This window comes from Panthera onca, chromosome B2 (assembly GCF_046562875.1).
Source record: "Panthera onca isolate mPanOnc1 chromosome B2, mPanOnc1 haplotype 2, whole genome shotgun sequence".
Classification (NCBI taxonomy): Eukaryota; Metazoa; Chordata; class Mammalia; order Carnivora; family Felidae; genus Panthera; species Panthera onca.
In genome coordinates, this window is record NC_138343.1 from 66,050,069 (window position 1) to 66,072,406 (window position 22,338).

The 22,338-nt window shown below is 38.8% G+C and overlaps 1 protein-coding gene across 2 annotated transcripts; it reads left to right on the forward strand.

Annotated features, from left to right (window-relative positions):
* The first annotated feature begins 320 nt into the window (after positions 1-320).
* DDX43 (DEAD-box helicase 43) lies at positions 321-18,433 on the forward strand. Of its 2 annotated transcripts, XM_060615941.3 has the most exons (17): positions 321-1,338; positions 3,065-3,120; positions 5,048-5,174; positions 6,234-6,365; positions 7,842-7,923; positions 8,791-8,947; positions 9,162-9,280; positions 9,734-9,844; positions 10,212-10,353; positions 11,287-11,387; positions 12,490-12,577; positions 13,575-13,702; positions 13,933-14,042; positions 14,813-14,951; positions 15,593-15,680; positions 16,590-16,742; positions 18,282-18,433. In XM_060615941.3, the coding sequence occupies exons 1-16, from the start codon at positions 1,089-1,091 to the stop codon at positions 16,701-16,703; spliced, it is 1,944 nt and encodes a 647-aa protein (XP_060471924.3). In that variant the 5' UTR covers positions 321-1,088; the 3' UTR covers positions 16,704-16,742; positions 18,282-18,433. The 2 variants fall into 2 exon arrangements, with proteins under 2 accessions (XP_060471924.3, XP_060471925.3); XM_060615942.3 differs by lacking the exon at positions 6,234-6,365 and having other exon boundaries at positions 322-1,338.
* Positions 18,434-22,338: the final 3,905 nt, after the last annotated feature.

Sequence of the window (22,338 nt, forward strand, 5' to 3'; positions counted from 1 at the left end):
CATCTGGGTGGTTTAGACAGTTAAGCCTCAGCCTTTTGATCTCAGCTCAGGTCTGGATCTCAGGGTGATGAGTTCAAGCCCCACCTTGGGATCCGACCCTACTTGAGGAGCCTACTTAGAAAGAGAGAGAAGAAAGAAAAAGAAAGAAAGAAAGAAAGAAAGAAAGAAAGAAAGAAAGAAAGAAAGAAAAAGAAAGTTACAGTTAATTCCATGTGAGTTAACCCATTCAACCTGGATGGATCACGTTTGGTACTTTTTTTTTCTTTTTTTCATTCCTGAGCATGGACCAGAGAACCTAGCATAATAAAGAACTACTTTGTTTTATAGATGAGTGAACTGAGATTTGTTTAGACAATTCAAAGATCCTAATCAAAGTAGGGGCACGCCTAGCCGACTTGCTTCCTGAAATAATACATCCAGCCACAGAGCCACACTACAATGACGGGAGGGCTTCAGGCATTTATTAAATTTCATTACCTCGCATACAGCAAACATTCAGGTCAAGGGTGTGAAGAGTTAAAGCAGCATTTTTCAGTCCAGAGAGTTTTTAAACTGTGGGTCATTGAATTTTGTGCATAACAACCAATGATTTAAAAATGAATATTAGATTAAATATATCAAAATGCTGTTCTTAGAACAATGGTAAGTGCTGTTTTTTTAACCTTTTGTTTCAAAATTTTTATGTACGTACTGGGTCATGTTGTAAAAATGGCTGACGTTTACGAGTCACGGCTAAAAAACGTTTCTGAACAACTGAGGTTGAGGGTGGTTGGGCTGGGAGTTTCGTAGAGCAAAGCACAAAGGAGAACCCTTGGAAGTACCACACCTGAAAAGGAACCTAAAGCCTGCGCATTGACTCTTTCGAGGAGCCCTCATATGATAGAAAAAGTGGATTGGTCAAACAGTGAGGACCACGCCCACAACATCTTGTCCACCAATGGGTGCGTGGCCAGGGCGTGGCGAGCCTTGAGCGGGCTCCTTAAGTAGCGGCTGCGTGGATACCTTATTCAAGACTACGACGGCACGGGGGTGTGGTGCAGATCCCTACTGGAGCGACGTCGGACGCGCCGGATCTTCTTCAAGGAACCATGTCGAGGCAAGAAGCAGACGCCAACGCCTCCTCGTGGGTCGTTGCGACCCGACGAAGCTCGGCAGTGTCCCGGGCTCCAGAAAGGAGGCCGACGGAGGATTCAAATCGAAGAGGTCAGGGGGTCCCTAAGGGCGGCAGAGGTGGCGGCTGGAGGAATTCCTCTGGTCTTCCGCAGCCTGTGGCGCCTGGTGCCCGCGAACCGCCGCTCTGCTTTGGACTGAAGAACATGTGGGTTGGCGCTGTGATCGGTAAGTGAAACAAGGTTGGATAGGCGGGGCGGGGCCAGGGCCTCCCCACCCACTCTCTTCACCTCTATTCAGCAGCCATCTAATGAGATCAAGGTCTTTAACTGTGATATTTCTAATACCATCTGATGCTAGAATGATGTCACTTTAGATATTTTGTGGAGTTGATATTTTGGGAAACCAAACTCTTAGATTTATCAAATCTTTGGAGTGAAAGGTCAGGCCTTTTCACGACTTAACCCAAAATGAACAAGTCCAAGTCCAATCTGTTTCTTTGAGCACCATTTAGAGCCATTAAAGAAGGTGTAGGATATTAGGGTTGTTCAGAACAGTAGCAATATCTTGCACTGTTTCTTTTACTTGGGTATTTACCTCCTGAAAAACAGGATCTTTTTTTCTTAGTACACCTGAGTCTTAGAAATTCATTTTTGAAAGACACTTAGAAACTATAGAAATGGAGATTTGTCCCATTTGTGGCCATTAAGACAGGATAAATTTGAGCACTTTGCCTATTAGGTATGAGAGCTAATATTTTGTTTTACCCTTTTCTAAACCTGTTTTGAAAAACGACAGCATTTTGCAGGCTGCTGTTAAATAGAGCTGATTGATAGACCAGGTATAGATTTGTTTCCTCGAAGGCTCAGGCTCAAAGATCTGAAGAGTGATGCTCCATAAATGAAAGCCCCTAGATTTGCAGTAAATCACACACTGAACACTTACTGAGCACCTGTGATAGTGCAGGCTCTGTGCTAGAGACCACCCACTTAATGTTGGTTCTGGAGCCACTTTCTTTTTCTTGTAAAAAAAAAAAAAAAACCAACACATGTATTTAAACTTAAATTTAAGTGCAATACAGTACTGTTAGCTAAAAAAGCAATGTTGTGTGACAGATCTCTGGAATGTTTTCATCTTGGATGACAACTACCCACTGAACAACTCACCATTTTCCCCTTTTCCCATCGCTGGCAAATAAACCATCATCTTTGTTTCTATGTCTGATTACATTAGATACCTCAAAGTCATGCTCTATTTTTTGTGATTGGCTTATTTCATTTAGCATAATGTCCTCAAGCTTCAATCATGTTGTCAAAAAAGGAATACTTCAAGGCTGAAAGCTTTTTTTTAGCATGTTTATAACATGTTTTTCAATTTTGAAATATTAAAATATTTTTTTAGTGCTCATTTACTTTTGAAAGACAGCATGAGCTGGGGAGGAGCAGAGAGCAAGGAAGACAGAATCTGAAGCAGGCTGGGGACTCCCAGTCATCAGCACAGCCCAGTGTGGGCTCAAACCACATACCTTGAGATCAGGACCAGAGCTGAAGTTGGATACTCAACTGACTGAGCCACCCAGGCACCCCTATACCAAATTTTTTTTTCATTCAGTAGTCTGTTGATAGTCATTTAGGTTGTTTCCATTTCATAACTATTGTGAATAATACAATAATGCTGTAATGAACAGGATAGATATCTTTGAAACAGTTTTCCTTTGGATATACAGCCACAAGAGGAATTGCTGGATCATAGGGTAGTTCTATTTTTAGTTTTTGACTAACTAACCTCTGTCCCTGTACCAATTTACATTCCCACCAACAGTGCACAAACTTCCCTTTTCTCCACATCCTCATTAACACTTGTCTCCTGTATTTTTGATACTCATTCTCACAGGCGTGAGGTGATATCCAGTTGTGGCTTTGATTAAATCTCTTAAATATTTTATTAAAAACAGGTCGTGGTGGGTCAAAAATAAAAGACATACAAAGTACAACAAACACAAAAATACAGGTAAGTGGTCTGTATTAAATCCTCAAAGAACATAGTTCATTTGTAACTATAATTTCTCTAGTTATTAACATACTATTGGTTATTTAAATGAGTTGGCAAAACTCTTCAGGCTGCCATTCTTTTTCAGGAATGGTCCCACACTGTGGTCCATTTCCAGGTCTAGGTTTTGTGACTCCTGGAGGTAAAGATCTTTAGCGATAATCTCAACTGACATTGAGATCTTGAATATTCATCATGTGCTTTTTGGACCCCATCCCTCAAACCCTGACCTGCGCCTGTGTTCCCAGTCTCAGCGGCTACATCATTCACCCAGTTCCCAAGCCAGAAATCTCAGATTACTTCCCTCTCCTTATCCTGCAACCAGTCCGTCACTGAGTTCCTTTATATTTCCTGTATTTCTCAAGGGGAATCACATTTGGGACATTCTCCCCTAATCTTCCATTCCACTTCTAGTCTTATCCCCCTCTCACTAGGCTCTACTGTGACCAGGGCAATATTTCTAAAATACAAATTGTTTTCATAATTTGTTTTCTTTTCCTGCATAAAAATTTTTCATAATATCTCAGGCTCTTAAGTCCAGACTCCTTAGCATGGTCCACTTGATCTGTCTCCTTTAACCTCTAGCCTCCTTTGCCTTCACTCCCTCCACTGAACTCGTTGAGTACTTACAGCTGGGCTCCTGACACTCTCCTATCTTAGCTGATATAACTCCTGCTCATCAGGGAGGCCAAAGACCTCCTGCATCCCCATTCTTTCCATCCTCTCCGTGTTCATTTCTGCCTCATTTCAAGAACTTATACGGGGGGCCTGGGTGGCTCAGTAGGTTAACCATCTGACTTCTGTTTTTTAAGCTTTATCCATTTTTCAGAGGCAGACACTGAGTGGGGAAGGGGAAGAGAGAATCCAAAGCAGGCTCCCAGCTCTGAGCTGTTAGCACAGTGCCAACACGGGCCTTGAACTCACTGACCACAAGATCATGACCTGAGCTAAAGTTGGACACTGAGCCACCCAGGGGCCCCTAACCATCTGACTCTTGGTTTTCACTCTGGTCTTGATCTCAGTTTGTGGGATTGACCCCTGCATCCAGCTCTGTACTGACATGAGGAGCCTGTTCTTTATCTCCCTCTCTCTGCCTCTCCCCTCCACACATGCCCTCTCTCAAAAATAAACATAAAAAGAACATAGAGTTGTCTGTAAATAGTGGAAATTGTTAAGCTTTTTTGAAATCACCAGCCTAAGATAGCATTTGGTATAGCAATTTCCAGATATTGAATCAATGAGGTTATCTGGGATTATGCATAGTTAAGGATGTGACTTCAAGAGTCTTCAAATGTCATGTCAGCCTTGTAGTAAGGTTGCTTTCCCTCAAGTTAAAATTTTACACAAATAACCTGACCATTCAATCTGCTATTAATATAGCACATAGGTTAATCTGCCACATCCCTACAGTTCTGTATGATTTGCCAAATTACAATTTCATAGTTAAAAAGAGGTCAGATTAACAGTTTAATCTTCTAACACTAGTTGCTAAATGTATTCCATAACTGTCACTGTAGGTTTTTTGTAAGTTTATTTTGAGACAGAATTCCAAGCATGCTCTTGCTGTCAAGAGCAGAGCTCAATGAGGGGCTTGATGAACCATGAGATCATGAGCTGAAATAGTCTGACCTTAACCGACAGAGCCACACAGGTGCCCCTGACATGGTAGTTTTTAAATTTAGATTGTCCTGTTCCTTTTCCTCCAACCAGGAGATAGATCTCAGGATAGATTTGTAGAATGAAGAATCCCCTCCAATTAGAACTTAAAGACACTGATAGCAATACTAGATTTACTTAAAATTTTTATGCTATTTGAGTTTGAGTGATTTTTTTGGAGGGGGGCGTGGTAAAAGAACTTCAGTCTCACCTATTTTTCTCCTGCTTCTAGATAATAAAAGGTTATCCTGATGCACAGGTCAGGATATTCGGTAGCAAGGGTATGAAGGCCAAGGCCAAAACAGCGATAGATAATGTTGTTAAACAACAAGAAAGTTACAGTTTAAAGCCTAGAATTGGTAAGTAATTTTTGTATAGCACAGCCTTGTTAAAATTTTAAAAATTGCTTTGTTTAAAAATTGCTTAGTTGATGCTTTTCCTGATAACATCTTCAGATTGCTGTCATTAAATCTTATCTGTTATGGATTTTTTCCTTTGAAATGCCAGAATACTCATTTTCTTACATTAAAACACTTAATCTCTATGGTGAGTGAAGCCTTGCAGTTTTACTTTTAGCCACAGGTAAGTGAGAAAAAACAAAATAACCTTTTAATGCATTCACTATTAATGGTAGAAGGATTAGTCATGACCTTCTGCTTCTATCTCTTCCCTAGAATGTGACCAACTTTGAAAACTACCTAGTTTGGCATTTAAAAAAATCTCAGGGTCACCTGGCTGACTCAGTTGGTAGAGCATGTGACTCTTGATCTTGCGGTTATGAGTTTAAGCCCCTTGTTAGGCAGAGTTTACTTAAAAAAATCTCAGATCTTGGACTAAAGGAAAAGCCATTATTGAGCCATTTCCGGAAATATGAAAGTAACAAAGAAACAGCATCTTAAAGTTGATGGCAGCATTGCCTCTTAGTGTTTCTTAGGAAGGAAGCTCTGGGAGGCCTTTAAGATTCTTTATCTGTTAATCTGGGGTGACCTCTGCCTCACAGGATTGTTGTAAAGATTAATATGGGATTTATTAGCAAACAACAGGCTTTCAAACTAATTTCCATTTCTTTAATAAATTTCCATTTCAGTAACTCTGGTAACTGAAAAACTATACAAATTGTCATAGCATCATAGTACTAAAACCTACTCTTTATATTTTAAGCATTATTTTCTGGTATGTATGTATGTATGTATTTTGAGAGAGTGTGCATGAGCCAGGTAAGGGCAAAGAGAATTCCAAGCTGATAGCACAGAGCCTGAGGTGGAGCTTGAATTCACCAACCATGAGATCATGATCTAAGCAGACTGAGCCACCCAGGTGCCCCTATTGTCTGGTTTTTAAACACAAAACAGTAAAGTGGGGTCATTTATACAATTAGGATTTGTTTTGAACTAATTTGGTAAAAAATATTTTAACAGATATTGTTGCTTTCCAACCTTCTGTTGGAAGAGATTTAAGGACAGAGGGTAATAGTACAGAGAATCAGCCATTGATTGATTGGGATCAAATTCGAGAAGATGCTTTGAAATGGAAAAAGAAAAAGTGGGAAGGTTAGTGCTGTATCCTAACATGTACATTTAGTGTTGGTGTACTTTTGGTGTTTTTTTTTTTATTTATTTTTTGGGGTTTTTTTTGGGGGGGGGCGGGTTTGACTTGAGGTTTTTATCCTCTAAGATGTGTCTTATTTCTAGTAATGAAATCAATATGAAAAATGTTAATAAAACATTAAATGCTGCAGTTGGTCCCTGTGGCAAGACTTGTTTTCTATGTTTTCTATGCTGTTATCAGTGTTATAATTGGGAAATTAAAATATTAAACTTATGGGGAGCCTGTGTGGATCAGTCAGTTAAACATCCAGCTTTGGCTCAGGTCATGATCTCACAGCTCATTGGTTCAAGCCCCACATCTGGCTCTGCATGGACAGCTCAGCCTGGAGCCTGTTTCAGATTTTGTGCCTTCCTGTCTGCCCCTCCTCCATTTGAGTTCTCTTCCAAAAAAAGTAAACTTAAAAACATTATACTTTTTTGTCTTATTGGAGGTAATTCATGGCAAGAGTTTAATAAAATATAGAAAATCAGGCCCAAGGGGAAAATGAAGACAATGAACATGCCAACCATAAGTGGTTAACATTGTTGGATGTGGTTGAGAAATTGATTCTGGAGTGTCCTTGCTGACAAGAGCAAAATAAGGGAAAAACATTAATAAGAAAGAAAAACAGTTTTTGAGAAGAGATGAGGGTTTTTTTCATTTGCATTAATCTTAAATGAGATTCTCACTTGGAATTATGGAGTGTAATGTTTCACATCCACTAAACTTCAGTCTAAATTCAGGTACTAATTTTGGCTATCACAAGGCAGCAATACAATGTCATTTAAAATTTGCAATGGGCTCAGCACTGTGTGGAGCCTGCTTAACATTCTCCCCTCTTTCCCACTCTCCCCCTCTCAAACTCTCTAAAATAAAGTTAAATTAAAAAGCAAAAAGCTAATGCACTAATAGTGACAAATATTAACAATGACCACTTAAGTGTCCAGTTCATTTGCATGTTAAGTTACCAGTGCCGCCCTGAACAGTATGTGGTAGGGAGATCAAGGATAGGGGGTCCAGAAAAGATTTAAGTTTGGAGGAAGTATGCTAGCCATATGAAAGGAGACAAAATAGCCTCAAAGTGGAATAAATATTCTATACCTAAACAGAAATAAAATGGATCTTCAAAGACAAGGTAAAATCAGTCTACTGTGTTTGAGAAGAAGATTCACCAATTGGGATGATTGTCTTATGTAAAGTATTCTTTCTCTTACAAAACTTAATTATCAGGGCTCCCTTTCTCAGATAAAAAATGTAATTGAAAGAAACCAAAACAGGAGATCTCTTAGAGACTAGCATAAGTCTGACTGGCAAAGAACTGTCTAAACCTGTAAGGTGAATTTAATAAATAGATTAGTTTAACTTCTGTTATTGAATAAATTTCAATGAAATATAAATCCTGACTTATCAAAAAGTTTTAATTTTCATCTTTGTTTCAGACTTACCTGCAATTAAGAAAAATTTTTACAAGGAGTCAGAAGCAACAAGTTCAATGTCACAAGAGCAAGTAGAAAGTTGGAGGTGAGTAGTTTTATTTAAGTATTTGTATTGTTATATTATTAAATTAACTCATCAGGCAAACATTTAAAATTACTGCAGTCGAAGACTACATTTCTGGTATTCACATGAACTTGGTTACATCCTACATGAAATATTTTAGAACATTGCTATCCAAGAAACCTTTCTGCAAAGATGGAAAAAGGATAGTATTTGTCCAATAGAGGAGTCACTATTGATAGCTATTGAACTTTGAAAATGGGGCTAGTGTAATTAAAGAGCTGAGTTTTTAACTCAGGAAGACTACTGTGGTTAGTGCAGTGCCTGCTGTGTTGCACAGCAGTTTTAGAGAATTATTTCTACTACTGTTAAATCATAAGTTGATATGAATATCAGCATCTCTTCTTCAGTGCTTATTATCTGGAATTAAGGGTCCTAACAGCAACGTGTTTTCTATCAGTCTGTTATAAAACTAAGATAATATGGAAGAGCAGAACAGTTATTCTAGGATTGGAATAGGGCTCAGACTTTGGACAAGTGATCACTTGTCAAATGAGAAATTTCCATTTGATAGGATTGTTGACAGTAAATGTACGTGGAACATTTGTAGAACCTTGTGTATGCCAAGTCTGATAGAAATCATGAAGCATGTGATTTTCAGGCTCTATTCTTCAGCTTTCGATGAAATTTCATTGGCCCATTCATACCATGTATCTTTTTTCTTTTCTGTTAACTATTCTGATAAGAAAAAGATGGGCTCACTTCTATTGTATTTTTCTGTAGTTTGACAGTTGCAGTTGAATTTCTAGATATGATGAGCTAATGCTGGGAAACATTTCTTACTTGGGGAATAAAGTGACCAAAGCCACTAATACTCTTTTTTCCTTAAAGGAAAGAAAATTATAATATAATGTGTGATGACTTGAAAAATGGTCAGAAGCGTCAGATACCAAATCCTACCTGTACTTTTGAGGACGCCTTTAAACATTACCCTGAGGTTATGGAAAACATTAAAAAGGCAGGTTTCAGGAAGCCGACACCAATTCAGGTATGGTTTCTTTAATTCCAATGTTTTACTGACAGTTTTTTCCCCCCAAACAATGTCTGATTATTAGAAGTTAAATCACCAGGGAGTAACTATCCCTTGTGAGCATCCCCTGTACCAGCAGGGCCTAGCATGAAAAAAAATGTTGAAAGAAGTTTGTGGCAGGGAGAAGAGGAGCATTTGACTGAAAGATTCACTTTTAATATTTCTGTTTTAGTCACAGACATGGCCAATAGTCCTACAAGGAATAGATCTTATAGGAGTATCCCAAACTGGAACAGGGAAGACATTGTCCTACCTAATGCCTGGATTCATCCATCTCGATTTACAGCCTGTGTAAGAATTTCTACAGCTGGGTTCTCTTCATAGGGGCTTAATAGATGTGGATATCAAAGATGCAATTAAAGTTTCTTTCATCTGTTGCATTGGCCAAAAAGTATGCCTAGCCTCAGGGAAATGAACTTATACTGGCCTGGTGAGAGTATAAGCTGACAAAGGATTTTTAGGAAGTGATAGGTAGTCTTAATAGTGAAATATTGGAAATGTTTAAATTATCACGTCCAATACAATTGTGTGGGAATGTTTGACACAGGGAAAGCGTTGGCCATGTTAAATGAAAAGGCTGGTATCTGGGCCCTTGGTGTTTTGTCGTGCCATTTTTCTGTACTCCACATTTTGTGGTGAATGTATGTGACTTCTGACATTCATTCCTACAAATTCTGAAAGCGGTGAATGAATTTACTATATGTACCTGAGACAGGTACTTTAATAATTGTTTTCTCTCCAAAGAATTAGAGAAAAAAGGAACGGACCCGGAATGTTAGTCCTTATACCCACTAGGGAATTAGCTCTTCAAGTACAAGCGGAATGTTCTAAGTATTCATATAAAGGCCTTAAAAGGTACGTTGTCATTTCATTGTCCATTCTTGTAAGGGCATTTTAATAATTCATAGCTTTATACATTGTCCCCATTTTTTACACATTTAGAGAATGTGATTGGCTCAGCTTGGGTCAGGCATTACCCCACTCTAAATCAAAGGTAGCCAGGTCAGTGACATCAAGTAACAGTGATGCAAATATGGCTCTTTAGAACACATCACTGAGGGTTGATGGGTGTGGATAGTTCTTAGAAAGGGACAAATACTACCCAGAGGGTATCTGATACTTTCTGATTTACATACCGTTTTTTGTACCTAAAATGCTTTGGTTGGGATTTTGCGTTGTAATGGGACATTCTTTGCCTGAACATGTACCTCTTTTTTTTAAGTGTTTGTATATATGGTGGAGGAGATAGAAATGGTCAGATACAAGAACTGAAAAAAGGAGTAGATATTATTATTGCAACTCCTGGAAGACTGAATGATCTACAAATGAATAACTTTGTCGACCTCAGAAGCATAACTTACTTGGTAATCATGGAGTGAGGGTTTGGGATACTAGGAGGAAGGATAGAATTCTTATTAAAACAGTCTTAGAATACTATCCATGTTGTAATAGTTTTATTTTTTTAAGTTTGAGAAGCAGAGAACACGAGTGGGGGAGGGGCAGAGAGAATGCCAAGCAGGCTCTGCTGCTGGCATAGAGCCCACACAGCCCGATGCAGGGCTTGAAGCCCCAAGATCATGATTTCAGCCAAAACCAAAGGTCTATGCTTTGCATTCTATTTCAGTTTTTATAAATACTAGAAAATGTAGATAAGTAAAAAAAAAATTAAAATCCATGTAGATATTTTAGACATTAACATTTTTTTTAATAAATTTTTTTTAATGTTTATTCATTTTTGAGAGACAGAGACAGAGCATGAGCAGGGAAGGGGCAGAGAGAGAGGGAGACGCAGAATCCGAAGCAGGCTCCAGGCTCTGAGCTGTCAGCACAGAGCCCGACGCGGGGCTCCAACTCACAAACTGTGAGATCATGACCTGAGCCTAAGTCGGGCGTTCAACCGACTGAACCACCCAGGCGCCCCGACATTAACATTTTTTTCATTAGATCTAGAAACTGTAAGCCAGCTTAAATCAATCTGTGTTACAACTAGATCCGCCCTTATTTGTTCTGAAGAAATTAAAATAGTGGCTTAAGGGGTACCTGGGTGGCTCCATCAGTTAAGCATTAGACTCTTCTGGAATTTGGCTAAGGTCATGATCTCACCTCACCAGGTGTGCGGGAGCCTGGTTGGGACTCTCCCCAACTCCTGCTATCTTTCTCAAAAGGTATTCTTCTAAAATAAATAAAATACTGGCTTAAGTAATAGGGGAAATGAGAGAATTACCTTATTATAGTATGTTAACAGAGCATATTAGTTACCTCCCATATCTAATGTAGCCACAATCATTTTAATGCAGGTATTAGATGAAGCTGACAAGATGCTGGACATGGGATTTGAACCCCAGATAATGAAGATTTTATTAGATGTGCGCCCAGACAGGCAGACAATTATGACAAGGTGGGTAATATGCCTAATTGCTAGTCTACAAAATAGAAATCACTGGACTAGACTCCATTCTTAATTCCCCTACAGGATGTTAGAGTATTGAAGGTATCTTGAGATGCTTAGGTGAAAGACATTATGTCATCACTTAGGACAGCAATTCAGTGTAGCAGTATAATAATGATTTGGATTTCCTAAGTTAGAGGTAGACATTTCTGTGAAAACATACAGGGAACTCATGGAGGAGAGATTGTTTCAGAAGTGGGGGCCTCACATTTGAAAACATGCACCTGTTCTTAGAGACAAACCTTTGATACTGAATAGTTTTTTGCCCATGATAAAACTGAGAAACAATGTTATTTAAATGAGCCTGGGTGGCTCAGTTTAGCATCCAACTTTGGCTCAGGTCATAATCTTCCAGTTTGAGTTCGAGCCCTCAGTCGGGCTCTGCCAATAGCTCAGAACCTGGAGCCTGATTCAGATTCTGTCCTTCTCTCTGTTCCCCGCTCACACTGTCTCTCTCAAATAAAATAAAAACATTAAATAAAAATAAATGCAGAGTGATCTATAGACTGTTTTCTCTGTGGCTTATAACCTTTATGCCATTAACATTAAAAAGAATAGTGTATAATTGAAAGTATGTCCTCATTTGTTACTAATAGTTCCATTGTTATAACTACAGTGAAAGTACAAAAGGTAAGATTACTTGTATGGATGAAGAAACATTTGAATTTACATGTCCTTTCAGTACACTTAAAATGCTTTTATTTTGCATAAGCACTTGGTTTTTTGACTGACAATGTATGCTGACAAAAAATACTGTTTTATAAAGGCCAGGGGAAAACTAATCTAAATCTTGAATTCATTTTTGATTAGAATTTAAGGCATAGATCTTCACCTTGGTTTATAAACTTTTTAATTCAGCTTATTTAAAGGTTTCATCTAGTAGCCTCACTCTAGTCCAGCAATTCTTTGTGAAGTACACATTCTGTAAAAGTCCTCCTTATTTAAAAGTACTGAATTTGTCTTCTATGGGTAATCTGATTCATAGCATTCTTAGGGAAATGGTAATTTTTTATGATAAAATTTTAATGTTTGTATCATGCTTTATTTCCAGTGCAACGTGGCCATATGCTGTCCGTCGACTTGCACAGTCTTATTTAAAAGAGCCCATGATTGTATATGTTGGTACTTTGGACCTAATTGTAAGCTTGTTTTTTATTACTATTACCAAAAATATTTCTTATGAGAATTGTAATTACTTTGTTTTGACATGACAACTCTGTCCACTCCTTAGTTATAGAGAAAATCTTAGATACGTATGATTCATTGATAAAAACTTCAGTATACATCCAAGACTAATTTTAACAATTATGGTAGTTATTTCACATCTAAAATTTTAATAATCCCTCAATACCCTCCTATCCAGTCCTTTTTCCTATTTTCCTGATATCTCATTTTTATTTAATCTTGTTAATCGGGTTCTGAACAAGGTCAACAAGTACATGTGTGTAAGTCTGGTGTTTTGGTGAAATTACGATGGGTCAGTGGGTTCAGATATCAGTAATTATACAATCCATAAAGATCTCCATTATGTATCTCCTCCTTTGAAAGTTCCCTGGCCTTCCACTTAATCGAAATTGGATGTTCGATTAATCATTATTGAAAAACTGATCTTTTAATCACAAGTAATAGTGATAGGTCATTGCCTAGGCTCATTTCATTAGATTGCATGAAAAGTTTGGCTAGATATGGCATTCCTTTCATTAAATGCTATTAAAACCCATTTTATCTCTGGGTTAAATTGTATCAATGATATTTTGAAATTTTGCATTAAAGTGTCAGAATACTCACTGAATGGAAACTCTTGTCCCAAGCTGATCATCCTCCTTCATTATAAGAACTGTACCCAAATTCATGGCAGTTTGGCCTCACTCTGGTCATCTTTCCCAACAATGGTAACCAGTTACTTTCAACTAACTTGCCAAGTACTCAAGTTTCCAACTCAGCTTGGGTGAATAAGTAAGAAGCAAGAGGCTGAACGATAAATCTTTGAGTAGAAACAGGTCCTTTTGAGATAATCTGCCTTTTTCCCCTTGGCAGTTTATTAAAACTTAACCAGTGATGGCGATAGATACATTTTGAGCCAGTGTATATTGTTTGCCTATCAATTTTGATGTACTGATCTTTTGACTCCTTTAGGCAGTAAGTACGGTGAAACAAAACATAATTGTCACCACAGAAGAAGAGAAGCGATCTCATATCCAAACTTTTCTAGAAAACATGTCTCCCAAAGACAAAGTCATCGTGTTTGTTAGTAGAAAAGCTGTGTGAGTATTTTTTCTTTTACATCATTAAATCATCAAACTGATGTGTTTAGCATTAGCTCTATTTGTATATTAATTTCAAACAGTGTATATATATCTTTCAGTATGTTTCAGTCTTCTGCTAATAGAAGTAAATAGAATGGAATAGTCCTTGCTAATAGAAGTAAAACTAGTAAATTGATAGTGGTATTAGAATAAGCACTTAAGATCACTGACTTCATCTTTTGCTTCAGTGCCGATCACTTATCAAGTGACCTGATCCTGCAACATATATCAGTGGAGTCCCTTCACGGCAACAGAGAACAGAAAGACCGAGAGAAAGCATTAGAAAACTTTAAAACAGGTATATAAAAAAAAACAAAAAAACAGGTACATTACACAATTAGTATTTGATCCAGTTTAAGTGTATAATGCCTGCACCTGGCTGAGTGACAGCACCTTTTCATGGAACCCATTTCTAAGATCTGTCCTCAGTTTGCAGATCCCAAAACTACTTGCTAGAGCTCTGAATATTCAGATTTTCACAGGCGTCTGGGTGGATCAGTCAGTTCAGCATCTGACTCTTGATTTCAGCTCAGGTCTTTATCCCACTGTCATGGAATCAAGCCCCACATTAGGCTCAGTGCTGAGTATGGGTTCAGATTCTTTCTCCCTCTGACCCTCTCCCCTGCTTGGGTGCACACTCTCAAATTAAGAATACGTTTTAATCCTATATTAAATATATTTAGCTATCCAAACTCCCAAGAACTAATATTTAAACCTGCATATCAAGGTAATTTGCCATGTGGGGTACTGCCATTAATTTACCTGAAAGTTGTATATCTTTGACATGGTTCGGGTGATGCAGGGACCATCTGCTGAACCATGATGTATATTGTATTATAACTTGCCAGCAGTTTAAAAGAAATATAAATATATATAAATATTATGTTATATTGTATTGTATATAAATATATATACAAATATCCCTTTCTAATTTTCACTGTCATAAGTATTTTAATATTAAAAGTAACAATGGTTCACCCAATTAGATATTAGGGGAGAATATACTTTTCTGATATGTCTTGGGTTGGTTTATGCCAGAATGTATATTCTTTTGGTTTTATTCTTTAGGTAAAATAAGAATACTGATTGCCACAGACTTAGGATCTCGAGGTCTTGATGTCCACGACATCACACATGTTTATAATTACGATTTCCCCCGGAACATTGAAGAATATGTACATAGAGTAGGCCGCACAGGAAGGGCAGGGTAAGTAAGCACAGTCTACCTATGAAAGAAGCCAACCACCATTACTCCGTTCACAAATGATTCTTAGCTAGAAAAGTGTTTTTTGGTCTTGCCTGTAAATTGTCTGTGCCACTTGCTTTGTTACTTTATCCCTGTCCAATTGGCCTGTTCCAGATTCAACCAGATGCCTCTCTGATTAGTTGCAGCTGTTTCTCATTCTACTCTTTGCTTTATATCTATAGTGTCACACTGAGCTACACAGTGGATACTCTACTGTTCCTGTGTAAGAGGACTACTAGCAAATCCCTTGGAAATACGCAGTTGAAACAGTGGTGCCTGGGTGGCTCCGTCAGTTGAGCATCCAATGCTGGGTTTCAGCTCAGGTTATAATCCCAGGGTCACACTGAGCATCAAGCCTGCCTGGGATTCTCTCTCCTCCTCTGCCTCTCCCCCACTTGCATGCACACTCTTTCTCTCTCAAATAAAAATAGAACAGCTCCAGATTGAGATTCCAAATTGCTGTTGGAGTGATGCTGACTTTTAATGAATAACGTATTTGGGCTTGTGAAAAAGTTGAGGTTTTGCTATTTTTATTGTTTTGCTAACTGAATCGTGAGTACAGATTATAAAATTGAATTACATGCACTCCTCCCCTTTTATAGGAAGACTGGAATGTCTATTACCCTCATCACTAGAAATGACTGGAGGATCGCTGGTGAGTTAATTAACATTCTGGAAAGAACACATCAGGTGAGAATAAACAACTCAGAACTCTACCTTGTATCACTTTTCTAATGTTCAAATAATTTCATTTATTCCAAGTACCGGGGCTTAGCGCTTGTCAGGAAAAAACATTAAACATGTTATGAGTGCTATAGCATGGCAAAGACAAGGAGCTATGGTATATAATTGGGGAACCTGATCTAATGGTAGTGAGCTTCAATGGAAATCATACTGAGGAAGAAGCCAATGGGGCAGAGTTTGGAAGAACTGTACAAGAAAGGGGTACATGTTCTAGCAGGCGAACATTCAGGCCCAGTGGTAAGAAAGAACATACAGAAAGTGGCACCAGTTACAGTAGTTAAGGGGACTGGCAAGCAACTGTAAAGGGCCATGCAAGCAGGGAGTGGTAGCATAGTCATGGAAGTTTAAAAAAATTTTTTTTTTAACGTTTATTTATTTTTGAGACAGAGAGAGAGCATGAACGGGGGAGGGGCAGAGAGAGAGGGAGACACAGAATCCGAAGCAGGCTCCAGGCTCTGAGCCATCAGCCCAGAGCCCGACGCGGGGCTTGAACTCACGAACCGTGAGATCGTGACCTGAGCTGAAGTCGGATGCTCAACCGACTGAGCCACCCAGGCACCCCAGTCATGGAAGTTTTTAAAGATCAGTCTGGTTTTATTTATTTTTTGAAATAGTTTTTTAATTATTTCTGAGAGGGGAGGGGCAGAGAGAAGGGGACGGGATTGGGAGCGGGTTCTGTGCTGACAGCTCAGAGCCTGGAGTTTGGTTCAAATTCTGTCTCCCTCTCTCCACCCTTCCCCTACTCTTGCTCTTTGTCTCTCAAATAAACAATAGAAAAAATTTTTAAAACTGCCAAGAAAAGCTTTCACTCTGCAAGAAAATCTCATTCCTAGTAATAAACATTTAATGTTTCAGAATGTCCCAGATGAACTTATGGCAATGGCCGAGAGATACAAGGCAAATAAACTGAGAAGAGAAATGGAAAAATTGGGAAAACCCCAAGGAAAACCTAAGAAATGTTATTACTAATGTCCTTGTTGAAAAGTGGTACCAGCCTACCTACAGGAGGTAAAATTTAACACTTTCAAATTTTGGATTTCCAACGGCCTGTTTTCCTTAACTACACTGTTACTATGTTTGTTGCAGTCAGCACTATCTCTAAGAGTCATTAACACAAATTATTAGGGGTTATTTAACTTTTATATAAGTTCCAGTTAATATATCTCATTTAGAGTTGCAAGTATTAGAGAGTTGAAAATTTTAAGTTGTATAGAAATCTCATTAAGAGTAATTGAGTTGGCTGAGGTATAAATTGGTAGAAGCTCTGTGCAATTTGATAATGTATCGATTACAAATACATAACCTTTTCAGTTATTAACTTTAGGAATGTATTCTATAAATATGTCTGCATATGTAAGTAAAGATTCATTATTCCAGTATTTGTAGTAGGAAAAGACTAACCTAATTGTCCAGTAGGGGGCTATATGAATAAATTCCAGAGGATTTTTTTAACACTGACAGCCACCCAGTGCTCATCACAAGTGCCCTTCTTGATCCCCTTCTCCTATTTCACTTATCTCCCAATCACCTCCCCTCAGATACCTAGCAGTTCGTACTGTAGTTAAGAATCTGTTTCTTGGTTTGTCTCTTTTTCCTTTGCTTGTATTTTCTTAAATTACACGAGTAAAATCATAGTATGTCTTTCTCTGACTTTTGCTTAGCATGATACCTCTATTTTTTTTTTTTTTTGTGAACCATATCTGAAGGAATTAGTACTTAGAGAGCTCAAAACTGAATGAAAACCTGATTTAAAAATGGGCAAATGACTTCCATATACCTTTCTCCAAAGATACACAAATGGACAACAAACACTAAAAGATGCTCAGCCTCACTCATCACTGGGGAAATGCAAATAAAAACTAATGAGATTGTCTCACACACATTCAGATGGCTATTATAGAATATCTACTATCAAATAAACTGAGTTTTGGCGAGGAGGGGTAAAATTAGAACTTTTGTGCACTATTGGTGGGAATGTAAGGTGTGTATCCACTGCAGAATAAAGCAGTTCCTCAAAAAAATCAAATAACCCAGCAATTTCATTTCTGGGTTAATATCCAAGAGAATTAAAAGCAGGGTCCCTAAGAGATTTGTCCACCCAAGTTCATAGCTTTCTTAATAGCCAAAAGATGGAGGCAACCCAGGCATAAACAGAGAAACTAATTAGTGTGTAAAGGGAAATTCTGACAGGATGGTACAACATGGGTGAACCTTGAGGATATTATGCTAAATGAAGTAAGCCAGTCAAGGACAAATACTGTGTAATTCCACCTAACAACGTAGGTAGGTAGAGTAGTCAGCTTCTAGAGAAAGTAGAGTGGTTTTCAGGAGCCAAAGGGGGAAAATGGGAGGTGTTTAATGGGCATAGATTTTCAGTTTTGCAAGATAAAAAAGTTTAGAGAGTGGCTGTATAAAAATGAAGATACATAACACTAAACTATATTTAAAATGGTCACTGTGGCAGATTTTGTTACATGAATTTTATCACAGTTTAAAATTTAAAGGCTTGGGAATAGCAATTTATGTTTTTCTCTACTTATTTTTCAGATTTCGAGACTTTAGAGATACTATTTAGGATATGTGGAAATACTGCAAACATGCTGGCTGTATGAAGAGATGACTGATTCTAAAATAGTGTTTAAAAAGGTGGAATTCAATATTTTATACCTTCTTTAATAAAATCAAACATTTAAACTTGAGTTAATTTTCCAATTTTATTATCTTTATTTGAAAATAAAAGTACATTTTATCTCCTAAAATGTTGCTCTATTAATGTCAGTCTTTAAAGAGTTTAAAGCCTGTGCAGATGTCATGGCAGTGAAAAAGATACTGTTGACAATTTTTTTCTATGATAAAAAGATAAGGTGATCACCCTGAATAGCCCTTTAATTTTGTTAAATAGAACTTTATTTGGGAGTGCTTGTCTAAATAATTATACTTCACCTACTTCTAAATGAAAGAGTAAAAGGGTTTCATGAGACTAGGATATGCAACAGTGCTTAAGTTTCAGCCTATAGGCTAAAATAAATCCTAGGAAAAATAAAATTTCGTTTCCATGAAAGATTCTTTGACTAATCTCATTCCCCAACTTCTCTTTATAGTTTTGAATAGTTTTCTGTTCTGTACATGATAGTTATATTAACACTTTGTGTATACTTGGTTAGGGCTTTACCTCCTCTTACATTACTACACATTCATACAAAAGTAGTTTCTTGGGATGCCTGGGTGGCTCAGTTGGTTAAGCATCTGACTTCAGCTGAGGTCGTGATCTCACAGCTCCTGAGCCTGTGTTGGGCTCTGTGCTGACAGCTCAGCCTGGAGCCTACTTCAGGCCTCTCTCTGCCCCTCCCCTGCTTCTGCGTGTTCTCTCTCAAAAAATAAACATTAAAAATGTGCCATAGCATATGAGAATAAGAACCAGATAAAACATAGAAATAAAAAGTGTATAATTTCAAATTCAATGACCACAAGGGAAACCAGAAAACTAAAATGATATTGTTGGAGCCAGGTGGTAGACATATGATAATATATTACCCTTTCTACTTCTGTGTATATTTGAATATCTTCATAATAAAAGTAGTCAAAAAAAGTTTACCAGAGTTGACTCATTAGACTAAGTGAACCTGTAAGTCAGAATCCAGCTTGCAGCACAGAAAGACAAAGTCGTTCCTCTTTCACGGCTGGCAGGAGATTTGGGAAGGAGTTGTATCTGGGGCCCAGAGCTTCACAGGGACCCTGAGGACTTCGATTAACTTTGGACACAGCACAGATGAGACTGACCAAGTCTCCTGACCTCAGCAGCCCCTCAAAGCCAAGGCAATACAGACCAATGGCCTGTGGTGGAGGTGGAGGCAGAGCCAAGGGTCTCCAGCTGGTTGGAGGATTGCCTTTATTAGACATTTCCAAGTTTCTGGCGTCCAGATCTTTCTTTCCTGGAGTCCAGATCTTTCTTTCCTGGAGTTGGACTCAACATTCAGGGGGTATAGCACAGGAGTGGCAGTGGGAGTGCCTGGGATGCTACATATCTTAAAGAGGTCCTCCCTAGCAGGCTTCTTGCTGGAGGGTTTGTTTTCCTCCAAGAAAAAAAGCAATCCTTGGGCTCGGCTCCTTCGAGTAATGTGGATGGATGGGATCACTACAGTATGGGCCATGATCTTCAAAATGATGGGTTTCCTGCACCTCGGTGTCTCAGTCGGTTAAGTGACTTCAGCTCAGGTCATGATCTCACGGTACATGAGTTTCGGGCCCACATCAGGCGCTCTGCTGTCAGCATAGAGTCTGCTTCAGATCTTCTGTCCTCTCTCTGCCCCTCCCCAGCTCATTTTCACTCTCCCAAACTTAAAACAAGAAATTATGATGGGGTTTTTGGACTGGAGCCACATGGCATCCATTGGGCCAGATTTCAGGGAGGGTGTTCTGGAGATCAGGGCCTGATTTCTGGTGGGACCTCAGAGACTGAGTAGGTGACAGGGCCCTGGGCCCAGAATGCTGGGCAGTCCCTCCGGAGGATGTTTGCCTCTGACATAATTAGCTTTGGTCTTGATCACCACTGATGCTGGTGCCAACAGGGAAGGTTGATGGAGACCCTACATGGCTTAATTTTTATTATTTTTTTTTTCAATATATGAAGTTTATTGTCAAATTGGTTTCCATACAACACCCAGTGCTCATCCCAAAAGGTGCCCTCCTCAATACCCATCACCCACCCTACCTCCCTCCCACCCCTCAACAACCCTCAGTTCTCAGTTTTTAAGAGTCTCTTATGCTTTGGCTCTCTTCCACTCTAACCTCTTTTTTTTTTTTTTCCTTCCCCTCCCCCATGGGTTTCTGTTAAGTTTCTCAGGATCCACATAAGAGTGAAACCATATGGTATCTGTCTTTCTCTGTATGGCTTATTTCACTTAGCATCACACTCTCCAGTTCCATCCATGTTGCTACAAAGGGCATGGCTTAATTTTTAAAAAGAAGTCCTCACACCTTCCCCCGTTTTTCCATTACCAAGATATAACCACTTCATCTTTTAGCCGTTTCTAAATAACATACTTATATTGCATTTTCTAGGTTTTTCAAATTTGATATTTACTGATTTTCCATTGTAAGAAATAATTCAGCCTTGGTTATACTCTTAGGGTGGCTCCATGACCCTCACCCTCCTGGGCTTTATATCTAGGTAATAAAGATATGGCCCTAACTCAAGTTAAAAACCTAACTCAGAGGTCTTGCCTTTGCCATTGACTTCTGGAAGGTAATCAGTAAGACCTTGGAACAGCCCAGAAAGTCTAACAAAGTGATTTATGGTGGGCCTTTGGATCATGATGCTTGACCTCCACAGTGGTTGGACTCTGAGGTTAGACATGTAGGGAGTTGACCACGGAGTTTCAATAAAAACTCTGTACACTCTGGCCCAGGTGAGCTTCCCTGGTTGGCCATATTTCATGTGTATTATATATATGGATGCGAAGAGAATAATGCATCCACTACTCCACAGAGAAAGGAGAATAGAAGCTCTGTGTTTGGTATCCTCCTGGACGCTGCTGAGTGCTTCTCCCTTGACTAATTTTAACCTGTATCTTTATACCCTGTAATAAATTGCAACCAGTAACCATGAGTGTAGCTGCTTCAGTGAGTTTTCTGAGTCTTTTCAGTGAATTATCAATCCTAAGAATGCTTTTGGGAATCTCCTGAAACCGCAATTGGTGTCAGAGGTAAGGCTAGTCTTGTGGGGACTGTTGTCTCCTACCTGTATAGCTGGCTAAACTGACACAGCACTCTTGAGGGATTCCCCTCCCCTTGAGTATGTGTGGGACCTGTGACTTGCTTCCAACCAAGTGGAATGGTAAAGGAGATGGAGTGTACATGATTATATGTATGGAATTACGTTAAATAAGACAGTAGCACAGCCTCTTGCTGGAGTCTGTCCCTCCCTTGAGCTTTGAAGCGAACTGCCATGTTGTGTGGGCTGCCAATGCTGGGAGACTCACATGGTGAGGAACTGTAGGCAGTTCCTAGCAGCTAAGGGCAACCTCTGGCTGATAGAAAGAAACTGAAGTCCTCAGCCTTAGCAATGTAAACAATGCCAACAAATGTGGATCCTTCTCGGTCTGGTCCCAGATGAAACAGCAGCCCCAGCTGACACCTTTATTGTGGCCTTGTGAGACCCTGTGCTGAGCCATGCTCAGAATCTTGATCAACAAACACTGAAATAAATGTGTGTTGTTTTAAGCCACCAAATTTGTGGTAACTTGTTATGGAGCAATAGGAAACCACAGAATCCAACCCCTCTACCTCACTATCACCATATAAGCACTCAGTCTATTCCTTTATCCTCCTTAATCATAATTTTGATGACACTGATAGTCAATGGTTATATTACTTTGCCTTCACATACAATTACAGCTGACCAATATTATCAAATCAGACTTTTCTTGCACACATTTGCTTCCTGGAATTAAAAGTAGTTTTGATTTTTGTTTGTCTAGTTTTCTATTTATTTAGGATTTACTGTCCCCAAAACTTTCCTCCAAATGTCTAATTTTTCTCTTAGTATGTTAAACAGGATATATAAAATGCACAGACTATAAAGGAGAAAACTGATACATTCAAC